This window comes from Pantherophis guttatus, chromosome 2, assembly GCF_059756535.1.
Source record: "Pantherophis guttatus breed Tessera chromosome 2, ASM5975653v1, whole genome shotgun sequence".
Lineage (NCBI taxonomy): Eukaryota > Metazoa > Chordata > Lepidosauria > Squamata > Colubridae > Pantherophis > Pantherophis guttatus.
In genome coordinates, this window is record NC_142064.1 from 25,605,213 (window position 1) to 25,625,104 (window position 19,892).

The 19,892-nt window shown below is 35.3% G+C and overlaps 1 protein-coding gene across 1 annotated transcript in view; it reads right to left on the reverse strand.

The window, feature by feature from the left end:
* Nucleotides 1–19,788, reverse strand: part of HCN1 (hyperpolarization activated cyclic nucleotide gated potassium channel 1) — a 175,995-nt gene extending 156,207 nt beyond the window's left edge. The window contains exon 1 of the mRNA XM_034440840.3: nt 19,131–19,788. Within this exon, the coding sequence (XP_034296731.1) occupies nt 19,131–19,513 (383 nt within the window). The 5' untranslated portion in view covers nt 19,514–19,788. The remainder of the gene's footprint in view (nt 1–19,130) is intronic.
* Nucleotides 19,789–19,892: the final 104 nt, after the last annotated feature.

The following is a 19,892-nucleotide window of genomic DNA, read 5'->3' on the forward strand; positions in this document are numbered from 1 at the left end:
ATCTCTCTTGCCTTGGCTATGAACTCAAACTATTGAAAAGCATAACCTGATAGAAAACCTGGAGCCCAGTATTATAAAGATCAGGTAGCTGCAGGACTTAAGTAGGTGACAGGAGGTTAGAGCAGCTTTGTGCTGTCTAAAGCTCCAAATAATGCTGTACCAAGGAGACGTTATGCCTGAATTTTAAGTGCAAAGACTTTTAAGGTGTTATCTATAGCTTTGTTGCTGATTACAAGGTATATAGAAAAAGAAAACCTTATTTTTAAAATCAGCCAAAGTCAGGTCAAATCATGGTTAAGTATTATTTGATAGCTAGATATTTCAAGCTAATTACAAGGACAGAACTAAACTGTCCTATTTATCTCAAATTCTTTAAAAAAATCATCCATCAATGTTGGATTTATCTATGTTCAGTTGTTTATAAGACATAGTAGTCCTTTTCATCAGAAGCACAGGTGGGTTCTACTTACCTTTACTACCGGTTCACAACGGGATTGCGCGCGCGTGCAAGCAAAGCAAGCACGCGCGCTTTGCTTCTGCACATGTGATTACCATTGACAACATCCGGGGCGGTGGGCGGGGCCTCCCACCAGTTTTACTACCAGTTCTTGCAAACCGGTGAGAACCAGGAGCAATCCACCACTGATCAGAAGGTTGTTTTTTTTTCAATAATGTTGCTAAGTGCCATATTTATTTATTTATTATTTATTTTATGCAATTTATATGCCGCCCTATCTCCGAGGACTCAGGGCGGCTCACAACAGTAAAATGCACAAGTCCTCATAAAAGCCAATATAAAATTAAAATTCCAATTTAAAACAATTTAAAATTCATTAAAAAAAAACCCCATTTTTAAATATTGATTTTAAAATGTCTGTTCATGTGCAAAGTTGGGCAGGTAGTTCCTGTAACTTCGTATGAAAGCCATAACTTATAGACAGGCAATAAATGTTGCTGTGTAGCATCCCTTCCTTGAAATCTCTGGAGCAAACATTCTCTCTGATTCTTGAATGCTGAGTAGACCCAGTTGTGCAATTATTTATTCAGCAGTTCTGTGGCTGTTTCTTTATATCAGTACATAGAACACAACCTAAGGTGACAGTGAAACGTCTTTCCAGTTGAGCAAGTTGTTCATGATAAATTGCTCTTAAAACAAGCACTTGAGAAATTTAGGTCATTTTTTAGTCCCACCACTGTTCTTTCTATTTATGTTTGTCAAAAAACAACGATATGCCTTAAAAAATTTCCTTTTGGTTTCAGAACTAAAGCTCACTGCATTTTTAAACAATCTTGATTAATAATTTAATTGGTTAAATAAAAAGAAAAGTTAATTGAAAGAAAAAGCATTTCAATTTTTCTTTCTAAATTGCCATGCTTATGGCCCAAGAAAAAAAAGCCAATGGGAGCTCATAATGTAATAGAAAACATTTTATAGATAACAGTAAAAAAAATCTTTATTAACACTGAATTTAATAGAAGACTTAATGGGAAATTGTGCAGATGGGAATACACTGAATGCATTTATAGTATTTACTTACGACATAAAGCTTAAGTATTCCCAAAATGCAGTTTTTAAATTGATTTATATTTTACAGCATATTAAGAAGTATTTATTTTCAGAAATCTTGATAAGTTTATTCTCAGGTAATAATGTATAACATTACATCTTTAATTCTTTATATGAATTGGTTAAGTACATTCTTGGGCTTCATGTTGGATTTTTTTTTAATTAAAATAATCAGGATTGGGAGAAATAGGTATAGCTGGCTTGGGATATTTTTTTCAAGAAATACTACTTCTAAGTCAAGATGCTACTTCAAATCTTTACTTTGTAGAATGTTAAGTATTGTTTTAAACATTTTTTTTCTTCCTAGCATTTTCACAAAAGTAGGAGGTCTGCTTTTTTCAGATCAACTGACTGTTGATCCATTGGTTGCAATAGGAAGTGACTGAGTGGACTTGTCACCAGAGCCTGATATTGTAAATTGAGAGACTCTGGCCCAAAGTTACCCAGCCAGCTTTCATGCCTAAGGCAGAACATCATCTCATAGTCTCCTGGTTTTTAGCCTGCTGTATACATTTTTCAGTAATTTGGGTCTTAGATTCAAGTTGAGAGCCTTGTATTTAGCTATTTTTGTCAAGTACAAAAATGTTCTGACCTTCTTCTCTACTTTTGGAATATCATAGATTATCTATACTTTACTTTTAAAGCACCAGAAACATATGGTAACTACATCTCAAAGGCTTCCTCTTTTCCTTTCCTTTCCTTTCCTTTCCTTTCCTTTCCTTTCCTTTCCTTTCCTCTCCTCTCCTCTCCTCTTTCCTTTCCTTTTTCCTTTCCTGCCTTCCTTCCACAACAATCTTGAGACATGCAATTAGGCCTTAACCTTCTTAAATTCAGGACCTGAAATATTACCACATTTTTTTCTCAGGAGGCCTTTGAACCTTAGAAATGACTACTCATACATGACTGTTTGTCATTTGGCTTCCATTATTGTTGTGCTATTATTTTTATATTGATATGTTGTTTGTGATTGTGTTTCATTACTAAGATATTCAGTATTGTTATTGATTTGCTGGTGAACTCCACCCAGGTAACCAAGGCAGCAATTTTAGAATTGTGTTACATCGCAATGCTATGGTTGACCATCAACAGTTTGGCTGCTATGTTCTGCACCCACTATAACTTCTGAATTTTCTTCATAAACAGCCTGCCCCACTTAAGAGATGTTACAGTAATCTATGTAGTGATTAAGGCATGAGTGACCATTGCCAGGAATCACAATGAAGATTTCAACAAAACATAAACAATCTATTTCTAACACCAAAGCACTTTGACAGACTTTGACCCTAAAATAACAAATGCAATAAATGCAGTTGTGTGGCAATCTTAAGAAAAAAGGTAAGAATGAACTATTGTTTATCAACAATTCACCCCCTTATGCAGGAGTCAAAACTTTGGTATTGTCATTCACAAATAAACCCCATTTTAATCCTCATTTGTTTTCCACTTGTAACTCAAGAGACTGAAAAGCAGCTCTTATGAGTTCACCAGCTGTTTTAAATTTAAATTTACTGTGCAATATATTCATGCAATTTCATGCAAATCTCACCCCTCCTCCAAATTAAAAAATATAGACTTAGATCATTATAACACAGCAATCAAAATGCTAAACACTGTGCAGGATTATGCAGAAATACGCATAATTGGACTTTTTTAAAAAAAGATGGTTATGTCAGAATAGCATCTTGAATCCTTAGCAAACTGATTAAAATTTCCTGATTGACAGCTAGTAATTCTGTCAATGACTTGATAAGCAAGGCATGCTTTATCCTCACAAGAATCTAGAAAATCAACTCTGCAGATAAGAAATTATTCTTCTGCTTCATTTTAATAGGAACACCTAGGTCTACATCCTGTTCATTAAGTTTTATTTATTTTTATCCCGCCTTTATTATTTTTACAAATAACTCAAGGTAGAAAACATATCCAACACACCTTTCTCTTCCTATTTTCCCCACAACCACAGAAGTCCAAAAGTCACTCAGATGGCTTTCATGGCTATGACAGGACTTGAATTCAGTCTCCAACCATTTCCATACCTTTGGTAAGAAAGCTGTGTGGATATGTCTATAGAATTACCAGAAATCCAGCTGAGTTCAAGGGCATCTTTACCAGTCCAAGAAAGACTAAAATTGGAATAGTGTGCTAAATAATTGCAGGGAAGGAATTACAGCATCAGAGTGGATGGCATTATGGGAAATAAACCTATACATAACTTTGAATAGTGATGGTTATAGTAGAAGACAAGGCAGTTCAGGACTGCTGAGACCATGGGTGATTTCATGGTAATGGTAGACACCTTAGGAGCAAGACATTCATTTACCAGCAGGTAAACTGATGAAGTTCTACCCTTTTACGTAGCCTCAAGGTACAGCTTTCCTTTGTATGTTTGTGTGAGGCAGGTGGTTTTAAATAAAGCTCTTGGATTCAGCAACACACCATTTTTATTTTCTGAAAATGAACATGGGGTCTCTCTGGGTTTCTGCAGCATTTCAAGAAATAATGCTGCAGGTAAAATAATGCTTTGCAATTTCAGTCATTATAGATAAAGTCTCTATTGATGACTGTAATTTCAAAATCGTCCATGTTAAAAAAAAAAAGGTCTTTACTTGTTTACTTTAACTAAGAATCTTTTCTAAAAATTGCAGAAAACACAAGTTTTACATTCACATTTTGCCAACAAACTTTCTATTGCCATCCGTTCTCCACTTTGTCAACACAACATGAACGAAGTAGGCACTTTGTCTAATCTAATCCAGCAGCATTTAAAATGTAAATTTGGGTCAATTATTGCATCATTTTGTCTGCATTTCCTGCATTGGGTGAGGAGAGCATATCTTTCTCTTTCTGTCCTGGCCATTTTTTACAGAGGCACAATTGAGTGTGTTTTAACAAATTGCATTATTGTTTGGTTTGGTGGCAGCAGTACCTCAGATAGAAAGTCCATACAGAAAGCATTAAGGACAGCCGAGATTATAGGAAGCTTGCTTCCTGTTATTCAGGATATTGCTTATAAGAGCTATGTGCTTAGAGCTCAAAGCATTGTTAGAAACCCCACACACCCACTTCACAGTCTGTTTCTGTTGCTCCCCTCTGGGAAGAGGTTTCAAAGTATTTCCAGCAGGACTACCAGATTCTGTAACAGTTTTGTTTCCTATGCCATCTATCGGGTAAATCCGCAGGGTTCATTTTTCTTGCAATATACATGTATACATCCAGACTAGATTGTGCTGTTTCTGTGCCATATATGTGGGTATGTGCATAATTTCATATTTATTTATTTATTCTATCATGGTTATGAAGTGTATATTAGAGGTGGTGACCCTTTGAGAGCTTGAGATATTTCATTTTATTTCATTTTAATGTATGCCAATTAGTATACATTCCAAGTGACAAAATTTTATAAACTTAAAAGTTAAAAAAGTTAAAATACTGTGTGATAGTTTATTGACTGGTTGAGGTTTATGATAATATGTCAACTATTCAATAAGATATTGAATAGATATCAATAGAAATAAATGATCCTATTTGACTTGGACTTACCAACAGAAAGCACCACAAATCAACAGTTTAAAAATATATGGACGATTATGAAATCATCAATACAAACTTTATCTATGATGACTGAAATGAGCTTTAAAATGTTTCTTCGTTATTGATACAGCTTTTCATAAAATTAGGCAAATATTCAATTCATGTAATTCAAGTAGGTTTCTTTCAATGTAATGATTATAAATTTCTGAATGAAATGTAAGTTGTTCAGAGTGTTAAACTAAATCATGTGTCATTGTGTCATCGAATCAACTTAAAAATTTCAGATAAGATTTAAAGTGCTTGAATGTTCACATATCCTTTTAATTCAAAAATCCATATCAACTGATTTCATTTGAAATTCTGAATTAAACAAATGTAGCTTTTCCAATTGATTCAGAAATTTGAATTGAAACTAGACTTATTCATATACCCTTACCTTATGAAGCCTTGCTTCATGGAATCTGAGGATCCCTTAATGAACAGGAATGGTTCCTTCCTGCATTGCATGGCATTAGCTGAGATCACTTGGATGGATTACCTGAGATCACAGGGGAGAAATCTATATTCTGATAGCTTGATTATATATCCAAGAATAATGCCATAATAGCTTGATTATCCTATGCAAGAATAATGCCAGGAAGAAGTCACGGTGTGGCTTCCTTCCAGTAATCTTGTTCTTACAACATTAATGGGCAATATGAATCATAGCTATTCAACTATGGAAGTATCTAGATCCCGAAAGGAATCCTTCCCTTTTTTCCCCTCAGAAATATGTCCTCTGATGCTTTTTTTAAAAGGGGGCAAAGTCCCACTGGCATCAAGTCACAATTCTAATACTAAATATTTATATTTTGTTTTTAATATAGGTTAACTTTTTTATAAAACATAATGATAAAAAAGGAACTAAAACAAATGGTCAAAGAGAAAAAATAGAAAAGAAAGAGATAAGAGACAGAATTGGAAAAAATAAAAATTATAAAAAGAAACAAAAACATAAAAGAAAAATGTAATTTGACTTCCTTTACAAAAGATATAGTAAAACATAAATTCAACCCTTCCTTTAGCAATGAACAATAGCTTCCATTTTCTAGATAATCAATACATTTTACTAATCTATTCAAAGGAAATTTATTATCAAAATTCAAAAAAGGAGAATAGAAAAAAAACTCACTTTCCCTTTGACATATTTCTGCAACTTACTATTTGCAATTTAAAAACTTTATTTAATTTAATTTAATATTTAAATTTATATACCGCCCTTCTCCCGAAGGACTCAGGGGGGTGAACAGCCAGAAGTAAAAAACATCATATACCAAATATAAAAACAATTTAAAAATGAATTAAACAATTTGGCCCGATAGTTAAAATCCCCCATTAAAAATCCAAATTAAAATACACAATTGGAGAGATTAGGCCAGCCCGGCTTGATGAAATAAAAAGGTTTTAAGGGCCCGACGGAAAGTACGTAAGTCTGGAATTGTCTGTATCTCCGGGGGGGGGGACTCGTTCCAGAGGGCAGGTGCTCCCACAGAGAAAGCTCTCCCCCTTTATGCATTGGATTGGCTCTAAAATATGCCACAATAGCATATAAACATCTATGATATTTTAATTTGATAAGAAAAACCTTTATCCAAGCATAAAAACTGTAGGACCCAGTTTCTGATGGACCTATATCTTCATATGCAGAAAATTTACTTATTCTTATCTCTACTTAAAATCATGCCCATTGACGTATCTTTAAGAAAGCTGACACTTTAGTGTCACCAATGACAATATGACTGTACATGTGTGAATGTGTTTTTGTGTGCCATTAACCTGATTTGATATGTCTAGAATAAATCCTCTAGGAATTAGCACTTCATGGGCCATGAATTTCAAAATTGAAATACCACCTCTGGGGAAAATAGAATTAGAGAAATAGACTGCCGAAAAGCTTTTTGACAATTAGCAAGTTGTCTCCTTTACTCATTTTTCTTTAAATCAAAAGTAGGTTAAACATTTATCTCAAAAATCTTAGGCAGTCAAATAGGTATGATTCAGCAATGAGTGGATAAGTCTATTATTGAATTGATTAGTATTTTCTCATGGTCTTCAGTGGATTTTTGTGAATTTTGATTCATTTATATGTAATATGGCAACTCAGAAATACTATCTGTAGAGAGAGAGCCATAATCTGTAAAATCCATTTTAGCGTATAAATTGAGAAATGAGAGAAGACTTTATGAAATGGCTGCAAGAAGATTGGAATAAGGTTGAGAACATTACTATATTATACTACTAAGGTAACTGCTGTGAATAACAAAGCCCAGGCTACATAGGAACCACAAAACACCAATAATGGAAACAGATTTGCATGTAGATGGAAAGGGAGTCAGACAGAATGACTACCAGATATCGTCCTATTATTAATGTGAGAAACTGGTGTTACCTAAAATAGACAATGGAAAATTTGTTCTCATAACAAAATTGCATTGCTCTCCTGTCCTCTCAGTAGTTTTATTGCTATCAATGTGGTATTATTTTGTACTACTTTATTATATGGGATTTGGGGGTATTCTTTGGCAGTAGTTTCTGAATTGTGTGCTAGGGGATTACTGTCCATCACTTAGGTTGTTGTCCTTTTCTCCTATGCTGTTTAACCTGTACATCAAATCATTGAAGGAAGTCATGTAGAATTTTGGAGTTGAGCTATGTCAATATATTGATTACATTCAGTCCTACTAATAACATAATTCCAAAAAAAAAAAAAATCATGAGAAATTAACTTAATAATGGACTGAATAAGAAATTAAATGGACTTTGACAAAGAACAATCTGTATTCTGTGCTTGAGATAAAGCTTGGTCTAGATTCCCCAGAAGTGCTTTAACATTTTGGGAGTAGGATACCAGCTATTGCTGGACTTGCAAGCATTTGCACAATTATAGGTAGAATTCTCCATACCCTGATTGTATGACAACCTACTTTAGCTGTTAAGATGCACTGTACATGAGGATACTTTTGAAACAGTTCCAGGATCTACAAGGAAATTGCTGACTTGCATTATTGTACAACTCTTAAAAACTATATTCTGAGTCCATTCTTATATTAAATTGGGCATACATGTCTTCTTGATATATAATGTTAATTTTGCCATTGTGCATATTCTCTAAATATAGTTTCTCAGTCTGGTATTGTCAACAAAATATCTCTTTTCCAATTTTGGGGCAAATTTGTCCTTATTTGTATAACAGTGTATCAGAATATACTTTAGTGAGTTGTGATATTTAAAAAATTATTTATTCTAGAAAGATTCCTAGTAGAAAGAAGTGAAGTTTCCATCCAAGCTTTGTTTTTACTTTTTCTGATCAATGCTGCCCATTTGAGTACTTTCTGAATCTTCTTACATGACCACCACATATGACAAAATGTTCCTTCTATATCACATTTCCAATATTTACAGTATTATTTTATGACTTATTTAATTTTGAAATTATGGATGGAAGTACATACTATCTTAAAACATGTACCAGTTTTCAGCTTGGGACAATACTTGGACTTTAATTGTCTTGGTTGTATTTTGTTTTTTCTATCTGAGGAAGGAAGGAAGGAAGGAAGGAAGGAAGGAAGGAAGGAAGGAAGGAAGGAAAGAAGGAAGGAAGGAAAAAAGGAAAGATAGGAAGGAAGGAAGGAAGGAAGGAAGGAAGGAAGGAAGGAAGGAAGGGTTTTCTGAAACACAGATATATATTATTTTGCAAATTCATTTCTCATAAATGAATAGGATATTTTTGTGTAGATTTTACTTAGAAGATGCTAATGTGTTCCACTCAAACCTGTTCGTTTCTACCATAGTAGAGCCATTTTTTGTGAATCCTGAAAATTGTTCCAACAGATGGAACATGGGATAGGATATGCCTATCCTTTCTTCTTACTTGAAGATCCTAGAATTAATTTTTGATATCCACATTTTAAAAAAAAACAGATAACAGATGACAAGAGACATTTCAGTCCAAATTCTTGAGGAACCATATTAACCAATATAGAAATGAGAAAGTGAACGGGCACAGCAAATGAACAAGAAGTCTGAGCTAATAGAAGGCAAATTTCTATGTTGCTAAAGATAAATACAATGGAGATTTCTTTTTTCCCTCCAAATGTAACCTTTATTTGTTCTGTCACTAGAAGCACTAATTTTACAGATTAAACAAATTTGACAATAGAAAAACTAGTACACTCTCAGTGTTGTCTTTAAATTTGCAAAGTGCCTTTACTTTGATGTGTTATTAATGCCACACAGAGGATGCTCGTATTCTAATATACATAGTATGCAGGACCATTTATTCAGTCACCAAATTCTTTCTCTTCACTTTTAATCCATTCTTCATATATACATTACATGATTGTCTTTCAGAGATTTGAGGCGCTGTCAAGTTAACTATGTTAAATACAGTCTGGAAGGCTCGCTAGGAAGTTTACTGCATATCTAAGAAAATATTTTTTTGCACATAAGAAATACAGCCTTGTTTTTAGTAGAATGTTCTTTCTTTTGCACTTATATCTTGGTGTCATAGTATTAGAAGAGATACAGTACATGCTCTCAACAGAAGTATCTTCTATTTATAAATAATAAAGTGGCTAATAAGCCACAGTCCTTAAGACAATTATTCTTATTGTCACTGTAATTCCCATTTAAGTTATTGAGACATCTATATCTGTAAATTTTCAAGATTAAGTCAGGGTCACTTTGGTAGCAGAATAGCAATCAATGTTTTCTACAAATGTTAATTGCAGGTGATTTCTTGAAAACAATTACTTCTTGAAAAGTAAAGAAGGGCAGACAGATGGAAGAAAGATTTTCTAAATTAAGTTGCAACATACAAAGAAAATTTTGTTCTTAAATCTTTAGCTTCCTAAGTACTGCATTATATCAACCTTTCTCAACTTGCTGCAGTCTAAGTAATCCAGACATTTATTTCCAGAATGTCCTGCTAATGGCATGTTGATTGAAAATTCTGGGCTAGTCAGTTTATTTAACTATGGCTCACTTTTGTTATTTGCTTCTCTCCTCTTTTTCCAGCACAAATGAAAGGAGCTCCAAAGGTTTAATGCAGTAAAGAGATAATGCTCCCTTTATTATTGTCAGAGAGGAAAAACAATATGTTTTTTCTTTTCTTTCATGAAATGTTTATTCTATTTATACAATCACAAAGTGATTTGCCTTATGAAATGGTTTAAGGTTCTTTTGCGCTGCACAGCATAAACTACAGGATGCCTTATGCCTTGATTTAATGGACATTTTTCCCTAGAACAATTATACCAGTATACTTACGGTAATTAATGCAAGATTTAGCAATTATGAATGGAAATGCCATCTTACAAATAATTATGTCGCTCAGAGGTGACAAAAACAGAATACTAAAAATGAGCATTAGTTTAACAAGGTTATTCTTAAATAACATAAACTATTAGAAATGGAAACTTCTAGAAAATAAACTGAAAATTATGGATGAAAGAATTTATTTTATTTTATTTTTTTCTTCCAAGCCTGAGTAAATTGTACAAAAGAACTTGGAAAAAAAAAAAAAACAGAAAAAGTTAGCAAGGGAAAATGCTTTCTTTGACCCCTGAATTCTTAAATTTCTCTTCCAAATTATCACATTGTTCCTTATTATGTATTTTGAAGTTTTCTGAAGTTTGCACAACATTTTTTGTGTGTGTGCCTTCGAGTCAGCATTGCCTTCTGGTGACTATGTGGACCAGCCCCTGCAGTTTTCTTGGCAAGGTTTTTCAGAAGTGCTTTGCTATTGTCTGCTTCCTAGGTCAGAGAATGACTGGCCCAAAGTCTGGTTTCATGCTTAAAGTGGGATTAGAACTCAGGGTTTCTCAGTTTCTACCCCGATGCCTCATCACACCAATCTGGATCGCTTGCATAACATTGCTTGGTCTGAAAAGAAACAATTTGATGAGTATGTAAGGTATAATAGCTCTTGCATCTATTTTTAAAATATTGGCCACCAAGATTAAGAAATGCTTTCATATTCTGCATATGACACTGTCCCAAGCCTAAAACATTTATTTTATTTTCTACAGATTGAGAGTATAGATAGCTATTTGCCTTAGTGAATGGCCCTCCAGTATAAGAGCCCTGCCTACCACATTTCAAAGACAGTACAAGACATATCAGTTTGACTACTCAACTCTCCATCTGAAACTAAAATACCTTTAGAGGTTACAAGGGCAACACTGCTGCTGTGGAGAAGGAAGCTTCAGGTATATCATATCAGTACCACAAGTGGAGTATGAAGAAATAAAAGCTGTCAGTAAGAAATCTCAAGTGCATAGCCTGAATGTCACAACCAGGATTATAAAGACAAAGGTTTATCATGTTGCTTGCATAATGGTTTGCTAATTAGAGCTTAAGTCCCATCAGAGTAGCCAATTCTCCTTGTCCTAATGACCACATACCATTATTAAAGAAAATATCTCCTCTCTGCTCTGTGTCTATGTGTGTTGTGTGTATTAAGTGCATCTTCAAGGCTTTTCAATTATACATCTATCCATTTAGCATTCAGAACCTTATGCATGAATTACATAATGTTTGTATCACAATTTTTTTCTTTTTTATTGTTTTAAATTTAAGTGCATACTACAATTAGCTAAATGTTGTTTTTATACAATGGAACTTCCAAGTATGTTAAAGATAGTAATCAACAAAAGTATAGAATAATGCATTGCTCAGTGGTTCTTTTAAAACTAATGAATATCTGACCATATACTTTGTCTTTAGAAGGAGTATATAAACTTTCTCAATAAATCTATACCAAACTCTTGAAAAATCGTCTTTGGCTATTTTCTCTCTCTCTCTCCCTCTCTCCCTCTCTCTCTCTCCCTCCCTCCCTCCCTCTTCCCCCTCTTCCCCTCTCTCATTTTGTTGTTGCTGCTTTAGGCCAACTCATCTATTAGAGCTATTTGCCAACATCCCTGAATTCAGGCTGGCCTTGAAAGATTATTCCCTGTCTTCTATAAGCTAGTTGTCTAGTAACTACTGATGAAAGGTATTGTTAAATTTAATGCAGAATGTATCTCACAGTTGCCATCTAATGGCCAGCCACACTTTTTCAACTCAGATCTGGTAGCACAATCCAGTCTAGAAATGGTAGGTCCAATCTAGAAAGCCAATCTGAAATTTTCTGCATGAAAAGCATGTACTCTGAACTATACCATGTCAGGAGTAAGAAGCTCAATAATATATTCACAAAAGCAGGTATTAATGTCTTTTTTAATTTCATTTCCAGAGACAGACCAATTCTTTCTTATGTTCTGGCTTCCTCACTTCTTAGATGCATTATGATTTCCTCAGTCTTTCATTATTCCCTCTGTCTTTCCTGCTGTCCCCCCAAATGTTTTGGAATTCCACCCCAATGGCTTCAGCTAGTGAGGCAAGTACTAATCGAAAATGTAGTCTAAAACATCCAGAAGATTTTAGGATATGTGTGCCTCCCTTAACCCACTACCCTTCTCTGTTTTGGAGGTAAATTAAAACGTAAATTAAAGGTAACAGAAAACTAGTTAAGAGCTGGAAAAAAATAATAAATGGGTCAGAACTAATTATATAGGATAATTAGAGTCAATTTGGTCTAGTGGTTAAGGCACCTTGTTAGGAGACCCTGAGTTCAGGTTCTGCCTAGTCATGAAAACCAGCTGAGTGACTTTGAGACAATCACACTCTCTCAGTCCAACCCATCTCACAGGATTGCTGTGGGGAAAATAGGAGAAGGAAAGTTGGATATGTTTGTCACTTTAGGTTATTTGTAAAAATAATGAAGGTGGGGTGTATATATACATTATTAAGCTCTTGCTTAATAATATTAATTTTACTCTCAAATAATTACTTATTAATTTGAGAAATTGACATCTTATGTCTGCTGATAACAATCGCTGTTGAAAACAAAAGAATTAATCTGAGCTGCAAAATGCGTCTGAAAAGCTTTGGAAATTAATTCCTACTTGGATGGCAATGTTTGCTTGAGAATTTAACTCTGTGTTCAGAATGCAAAAAGGCTTATCTTTCTTTTATTTTTCCTACTCCCATGGTCTCTTCTCCATGCCCATCTACCTTTTTTCCCCTTTCTTCTTCCTGTCTTTCTCAAAGCAGCAACCCTTTCCTCCTACCCCATCTCTATCGAGTATTTTTCTTCCTCTCTTCTGTTGCTTGTTCTGGAAGGAAAGAGTGGAAGGTGTTCATATTTGCTTGTGTATTTTCTGCATGTGACATTAATTTATATATTTGAGACAGAATGGATGGGCCATGCAAATAAGAATATCACTGCATCTTGTAAAAAGTGTGTTATTTCATAGGATTCATTTTACTTAACAGTAATTAATTCAATTAATGAAGGACTCAGAGAGATTGATGATAGGTGCATCATTTGTAGACTTGAAAGAGGCTAGGGACATATCATCGGAGAAAATTTATCTATGTGATCGCTAAGAGTTGACAACAACTTGATGGTATATAATTGATCCATCAATCAATTTTAGGCTCTGCTTCTGGTAGACACACACGCATACAAACTCACAAATGCACACATGGATTTCTGAGTTGAGTTCCAAAAAAATTGTAGAGCATTGCATCTAATATAACATTATGTCCATGTATGTGTCCAATAGTTTCCTAAATATTTGTATACACGTCAAAAAAAATATATTTTTTAAAATCTCAATCTCAATGTAATACTCATGGTGTATATGTATGTGTGTTTCTATGTGTACTTGAGTTTATTTTGTTGTTTATAACAGCAGAATAAATGCAAGTTCTGGTCAACACAACTTAAAAAGGGCATTATAAAGCTAGGAGTACAAAATATGTAACCAAATTAGAGAGGCAAAGTTCTTCTTTTGGTAGGAGAAACTACAGAACCAACAGAAGAGAATATTTGTAGTTCAGGACTGCGGGATTCTTGGTGCTTTATGAGCTTGGTGATTTTCTTGCAGATGTTTCACTACCAAACTAGTTAACATCATCTGATGATGTGACCGAGTTTGGTAATGAAATGTTGCAAGAAAACCAACAAGACCAGAGAGCTTCAAGGATCCCATAGAATTTACAGTAATTGGAGCTCCCTTGCATGGAATTAATGAGGGCATTGGAAGGTATGACAAAAAATATCAAAAATCAAGATAGATAATTTGAGTAGTGAGAGTCATGTTTTCACAAAGTGAAATGTTCAACAAATGCAAGGATATTCATGTAGAAAAAGGACTATACATAATATCTGGATTCGACAGGAATCTTTTTATGTGATGTATTACCTAAACTCATGTATAAATATAACCGCTAACAATGAGCTAACAATCATTGATCAGAAAAAGTTTGGGGATGATTGCTGAATCCACATTTATTACAAGGAAAAGTGGATATTTTAATCTGTATTTAAAGTTAATTGGCTTTGAAATGAAAAACTGAGTCATTTGTTATCCTCTTTCTTCCAGATATTTTACTTTGAGGCAGTTCTCCAATGATGGAACAGCTCTTTGGAATAGTCAGATTCTACTAGCATTCAATTATAACAACCATCCATAAGAGCCACTGCTTGTGTTTATGCTTGTGAATAAAGCTTTTTCTTGTATTTATTTAAAACATGAATTTCAAATACACTTTTCCTTATAGGGTCCCTTGGTGTTCTCTGAACTTGTTTGTACACATTTTATTTCTCAAATTAAAGGACTCCACAGTTCAACCCTCAGTTTCATATATTCTATTCTATTGAAAGCTTTTCCTTCAAACAGAGAAAACTAATTTATATTGTATGAACTGATAACACTGTCAAAGATTTTTAAAAGTTTGAAATAACCAGCGAGAAATTATACAAATATACATTTTATAGTATCCACAAACAACCCAGGACTTACTACAAAATGTTTTAAATAAATTAAGTTCAAATTATTCTGCACCAATGCTACAATGTTCTATCCAAATATATCTGCATTAGAGTCATTTTAGGATACTAAGATATATAATCTTTACCTCACATTTAGTGCTTATAAGAATTAGCGTCAATAAATAGAATTAGCATTCTCTTTATATGGTTGAATAAAGTAACATTAATGAAAGATATACTGTTTATTCTGTAATTTGCTAAAATGCTACTTGGTCTATATAGCTTTTAAATAAATATGGAAGATCCTGCTAATCTGTTAACGGTTGATCTCAGAAGGTCACCACTATTTAATTTTCTTTTCCCCTTCTCTCTTCCATATGCCTGAGAGGAAAATTAATATATTATGCACAGCAACAAATACAGTGGTTGAAAGGACAAGGGCAGGCATTCCAAGGTTAAAGATGGGATTTCCAAAAGCCCTATTATTCAATACCTTGGATAGCTCCCAGTTAAAGATTCTAATATTTCTCCCCTCTAACAGACCTCTATGCAAACTAATGCTGTGTATCTTAAAAGATATTACTCTCTGGTTTGCAAGCAGCAGATAAATTAATAAGGACAAAATCCATTCTATCCAAAAATTATTATTCAAAATCCCAATTGCCCTCAATCCATGTTCTTCGTCTTCCCTGCAAAATCCTAATTTTCTATCAAGCTGATAATAGCCTGTACCCAAAGTATTGAGGAAGACAGCTAAACATGCATGTATTATCATACAAAAGCAATTTTTTGCACAGATCAGCATAAGTTATTCAATGGTGCATGATTCAATCAAGACTATCTTTCCTAATTTCTCACAAAGCAGTGGGACTCGGGCATAGAGCTTTGATTTTTCAGAGCAAAAACAGCATTTCTAAACTAAAGAAAAATAAAATTTTAATCTGATTTCATGGGATATTTCTGGTTTCCTAATATTGATGCCTTCTTTTGTCATGTATCAGAAAAAGAAGGTTCAAAGATTAATAAAGAACTCAGAGATATGTTGCTTAAATATTACATTTATTAGATGACCATAGCCTCTTGATGTGGCTGATAATCACAATTCACTTAAACCCTGGATCCCCAGACTGATGACTATAACCACTGGCATTTTCTTCGGTGCCCACCATTACTGCCAGACAACTGATCTAACTTTTAATTAAAAATAAGAAGCTAGCATATCAAAAAGCAAAATATTCTCCTCAAGGATAGCATCTTTTTTTCCCAACAATACTTCTGAGTCCAAGAGGCATTCTTAAAAAATAATGTAGCTAGATATGATAGATATGAGAATGATAGCTATAGACCAAAATTTTGGAAGGGTGTTCACTTTTCCAGAAAACAGAGTATGCTGAGGAGCTATACAACATCTTGAAAAGAGGTTATGATAAATTATCTTACCAGTTTTACCTCATGGTATTTTTTTTAAAAAATTGGTTATCTGTAGCATCACAGCCATTTTGTTACAGTGTCCCAAATATGTTCTGTGTCTACCAACTTATACTGATTAGAGATTCACGTCTTTCACACTGGCCTATATATGTGGAGCCTAATTGTATGTGTAAAATTGTACTCTATAAAACACAGAATACTGTATGTGTTTGCCTATATATGTTGAAGAAGATTGGATTATTTGTACAATTTTAACTGTTGCACTCTATCCCATTCTTGCTTTTTTTTTTAAGCAGAGAACCTATGTTGATATAAAGAAATGAATGACTAAATATATAAAATAAACAGTCAGTTAATGTTCTAGGTGTTTACCCATGTAAAACACTTTTCAGATATTACGTTTAATATATGTATTTGAGGTATACAGATCAACCCCAATCCAAACAAAATGATTAATTTAATTCAAATAACCAATCTAATTATTTTAATCTATTCAGAAAACTGAGTCAATTTCATTTGATTTTCTGAATTGATTAGGAGAGAAACGACTTAAATGGCTTTGAATCAATCCCTAATGCAAATGTTAAATGCACCAAAGTGGCTTCTCCCCCAATTTTCTGTGCTTAGAAAAGAGCATTTTGCACAGGACTCTAGTCAAGGTCAATTACATTGTTCTAATTTTGGCACCACCCAAAGAGTTACATGTAAATATTTTTTTCCTCACCTTTCAAAAGAAAGCTTGTATATTTGTTTGTCCTCTTTGGTCAGCTGGAGGGGAAATGATTACTTGCTACAACAATGAATGAAAGGAAGGGATATGTACAGTTTTTAGACATTAGTGGTTCTTGGTTTGTTGAAAAACAGTACCTATCAACTTTCAACAGATTCCACACAATAAGTGTGCCAGCAACCACCGGCTTTTCACTTCAGAGAATGAATACTTTTTGCAGAAGATAAAGTAAGGAACAGTCCTATTATTATAAAATGGGAATGACAGTAAAGTCATATTTCACATTGCTTGCTTTTTCTGTGAAAGGTTTTTTTTAATGCAAGGTCTAATATCAATATTGGATGAATGAATGGAATGGATTAAAATATGTATAAAAATATATTGTAAAAAATCAGTGAAATATTTTTATTTGTTAAGAAAAAAAAGGGGAGATTTTTAAAACTCCAACCTGTCTATCCTTCAAAACTGAAGGTCATAAGAAAAAATATTATACAATGGTTACATTAGCAGATCGAGACTAGTGCATCCTGGGGTCAAATACTGTCTCAGGAATGAAGCTCCTAGGATGACCTTGGACAAGTCATCACCTGTCAGTTTAATCAACTTTGTGGGCTTCTTGTGAAAGTAAAATGGTGGGAAGCAATACATACTTTTGCTTCAATTCTTGAATTGAAGGCAAGATATCAAATGAAATAAATACATGGGATTTTTTAAAAAGAGGTATTGTTTTTTTTCCCTTTAAAGCAAGGCTAGGTGAATCAGATTATCTGTTTAAGCAACATATTCTGAAGCTGACAGGAAGAAAAAATTAGCTTCTTGTCAGGTGTTTAAGAATAATCTGTTCCATTGGGACTGAAAGCCATGCAAATGAGCCAGCTTGCCAGTTCAAATCCCAAAGGTTATGATAGCATTCTGAAAGCCAGTGTTATCTCTGCTTAAGGAGTTGAATCGGAATCGGAGAAATCCAGGTTCAAGTCTCCATTCAGCAAGGAATTCAGTGGTTATATGCCCCAAACTTGCTTAACCAAATCAGCTAACAATTCAATTTTCTGCTTTTACATGGTCTATGCTTGGTTAATGATAAAGTTGATTTTGAAATTTATTTATTTGTAGATTAGGGGCTATATGTGAACCTAACCTGTTCAGTTACATTCATGGATCAACGTATTCCCATGTAAACCCAGGAATGAATAAATAAATGAATAAACTTAGTTCCCAAGTAAAGCAATTTGTGTGGGGAAAAAGCCACTACTGTACGATTTGTGGCCAAACAAATATTCAGTATCCTACATCAGAGAATTACCATGGACAGGAAATGACAGAGAACATTCTTCATTTCCATCACCTTAATGTCTCAGAGGAAAGATGAAATCTAATTTTAAAATAAGCAAATAAGTGTACCCAGGAGCGTATTTAGATTTATGGACAAGACTGGCATGTGTTTTCCAAATGGAATTTGATTCTTGTTTTTTGCAGGAAGACAGAAGAAACGGAAAAGGGAGGAAGAAGCTCTGTAATTTCTATGGCCCTCATCCTCGCTTCTAGTTTCTTGGATGGTCTTTCTTGAGACAGGAATGACTTCTGGTGAAGAAAACTTTGCCAGGGAAGAAGACTAAAGTAGCTCTCTGAGATTAAAAATAAAAATAGGATGTGCCTTTAAGCAGAAGTCCCAGCATTTATTTATTTTTTTTCCACAATTCTCGTCAGCAGCAGATATCAAATTATTGGAGTGGGCTGAAGAGAGACAGACAATGCTGACTAAGGCGACAGACAGAAACATTTCATCCTATCCCTCCTCCTCTCTCCTCTGAGTTATCAACTCAGAGAGTGCAACACACTTCTAGGTTTGACATCCAGAGATATTTTGTACAGCACCGAACATCCGGCTGGCACTTTCAAAACGAGCAATAAATACGCCCCTTGCAGTTGGGACAGAGTTGGCCCACGCCTGCTCAACCTCACCAGTTGCAAACCGGCTCTCTTTTCCTGCCGCCCAACCAAGCGCCCCTCACCTGAAGTCGCTGTACGGATGGATGATCCAGAATCCTGCAGTTTTAACCCTTTCCTGCTCCTTCTCCACCGCTCTCTGGCTGCCGAACATGCGGAGGGAGAATTTGTTAACCCCGGGCTGCAGCATGGACGTGAACTGCCGCTGCATGAAGCCGTACTGGCGCCGGGCGCCTTCGGCGTTGTCGAAACCCCCCGCCGGTTCTTCGGCGCCGCCGTTGCCTTCCAGTTTGAAACAGACCGAATTGCCATGCTCCTTAAGGCTCCCGCCGGCGCTCGGGCTGCTCAGCCCTTTCTCCGCTGCCGTCTTTGCCTGGGAGCAGGCGTTGGTGCTGGGACTGCCTTCGTCCCGGCTGCCGGGCGAGGAACCCGGCTTGTTGCCCTCCATGGCAAGGTCCGGCGACCAGGAGAGCGCTCCAGCCTGTCCGGCTCCACTTGAGCCGCCGGCGGAAGAAAAAGAGAGAGAGAGCCAGCTAGGCGAGCCGGGCTCCCTCTGAGCACTGAGGAGAGGAGGAGGAGGAAGAGGAGGCGGCGGCGGCGCTGCTGGCTGGTCCTACCCGCCCTTCAGCAGCGCTTCATTGCCCTGTGCCGCTCCTGGCATTGGCCAAGCCGGCAAGAGCCGCTTCTCGCTCTGGCACCGACCGACAGGGGCGGAGAGAGAGTGAGAGAGAGAGAGAAAAAAAAGAGACAGGGAGAGAAAAGCCGGATTTTACCGCTCCGCGCCCTCTGCTGGTGGAACGCCCCGCCTGGCTCCGCCCCTTCGGCCC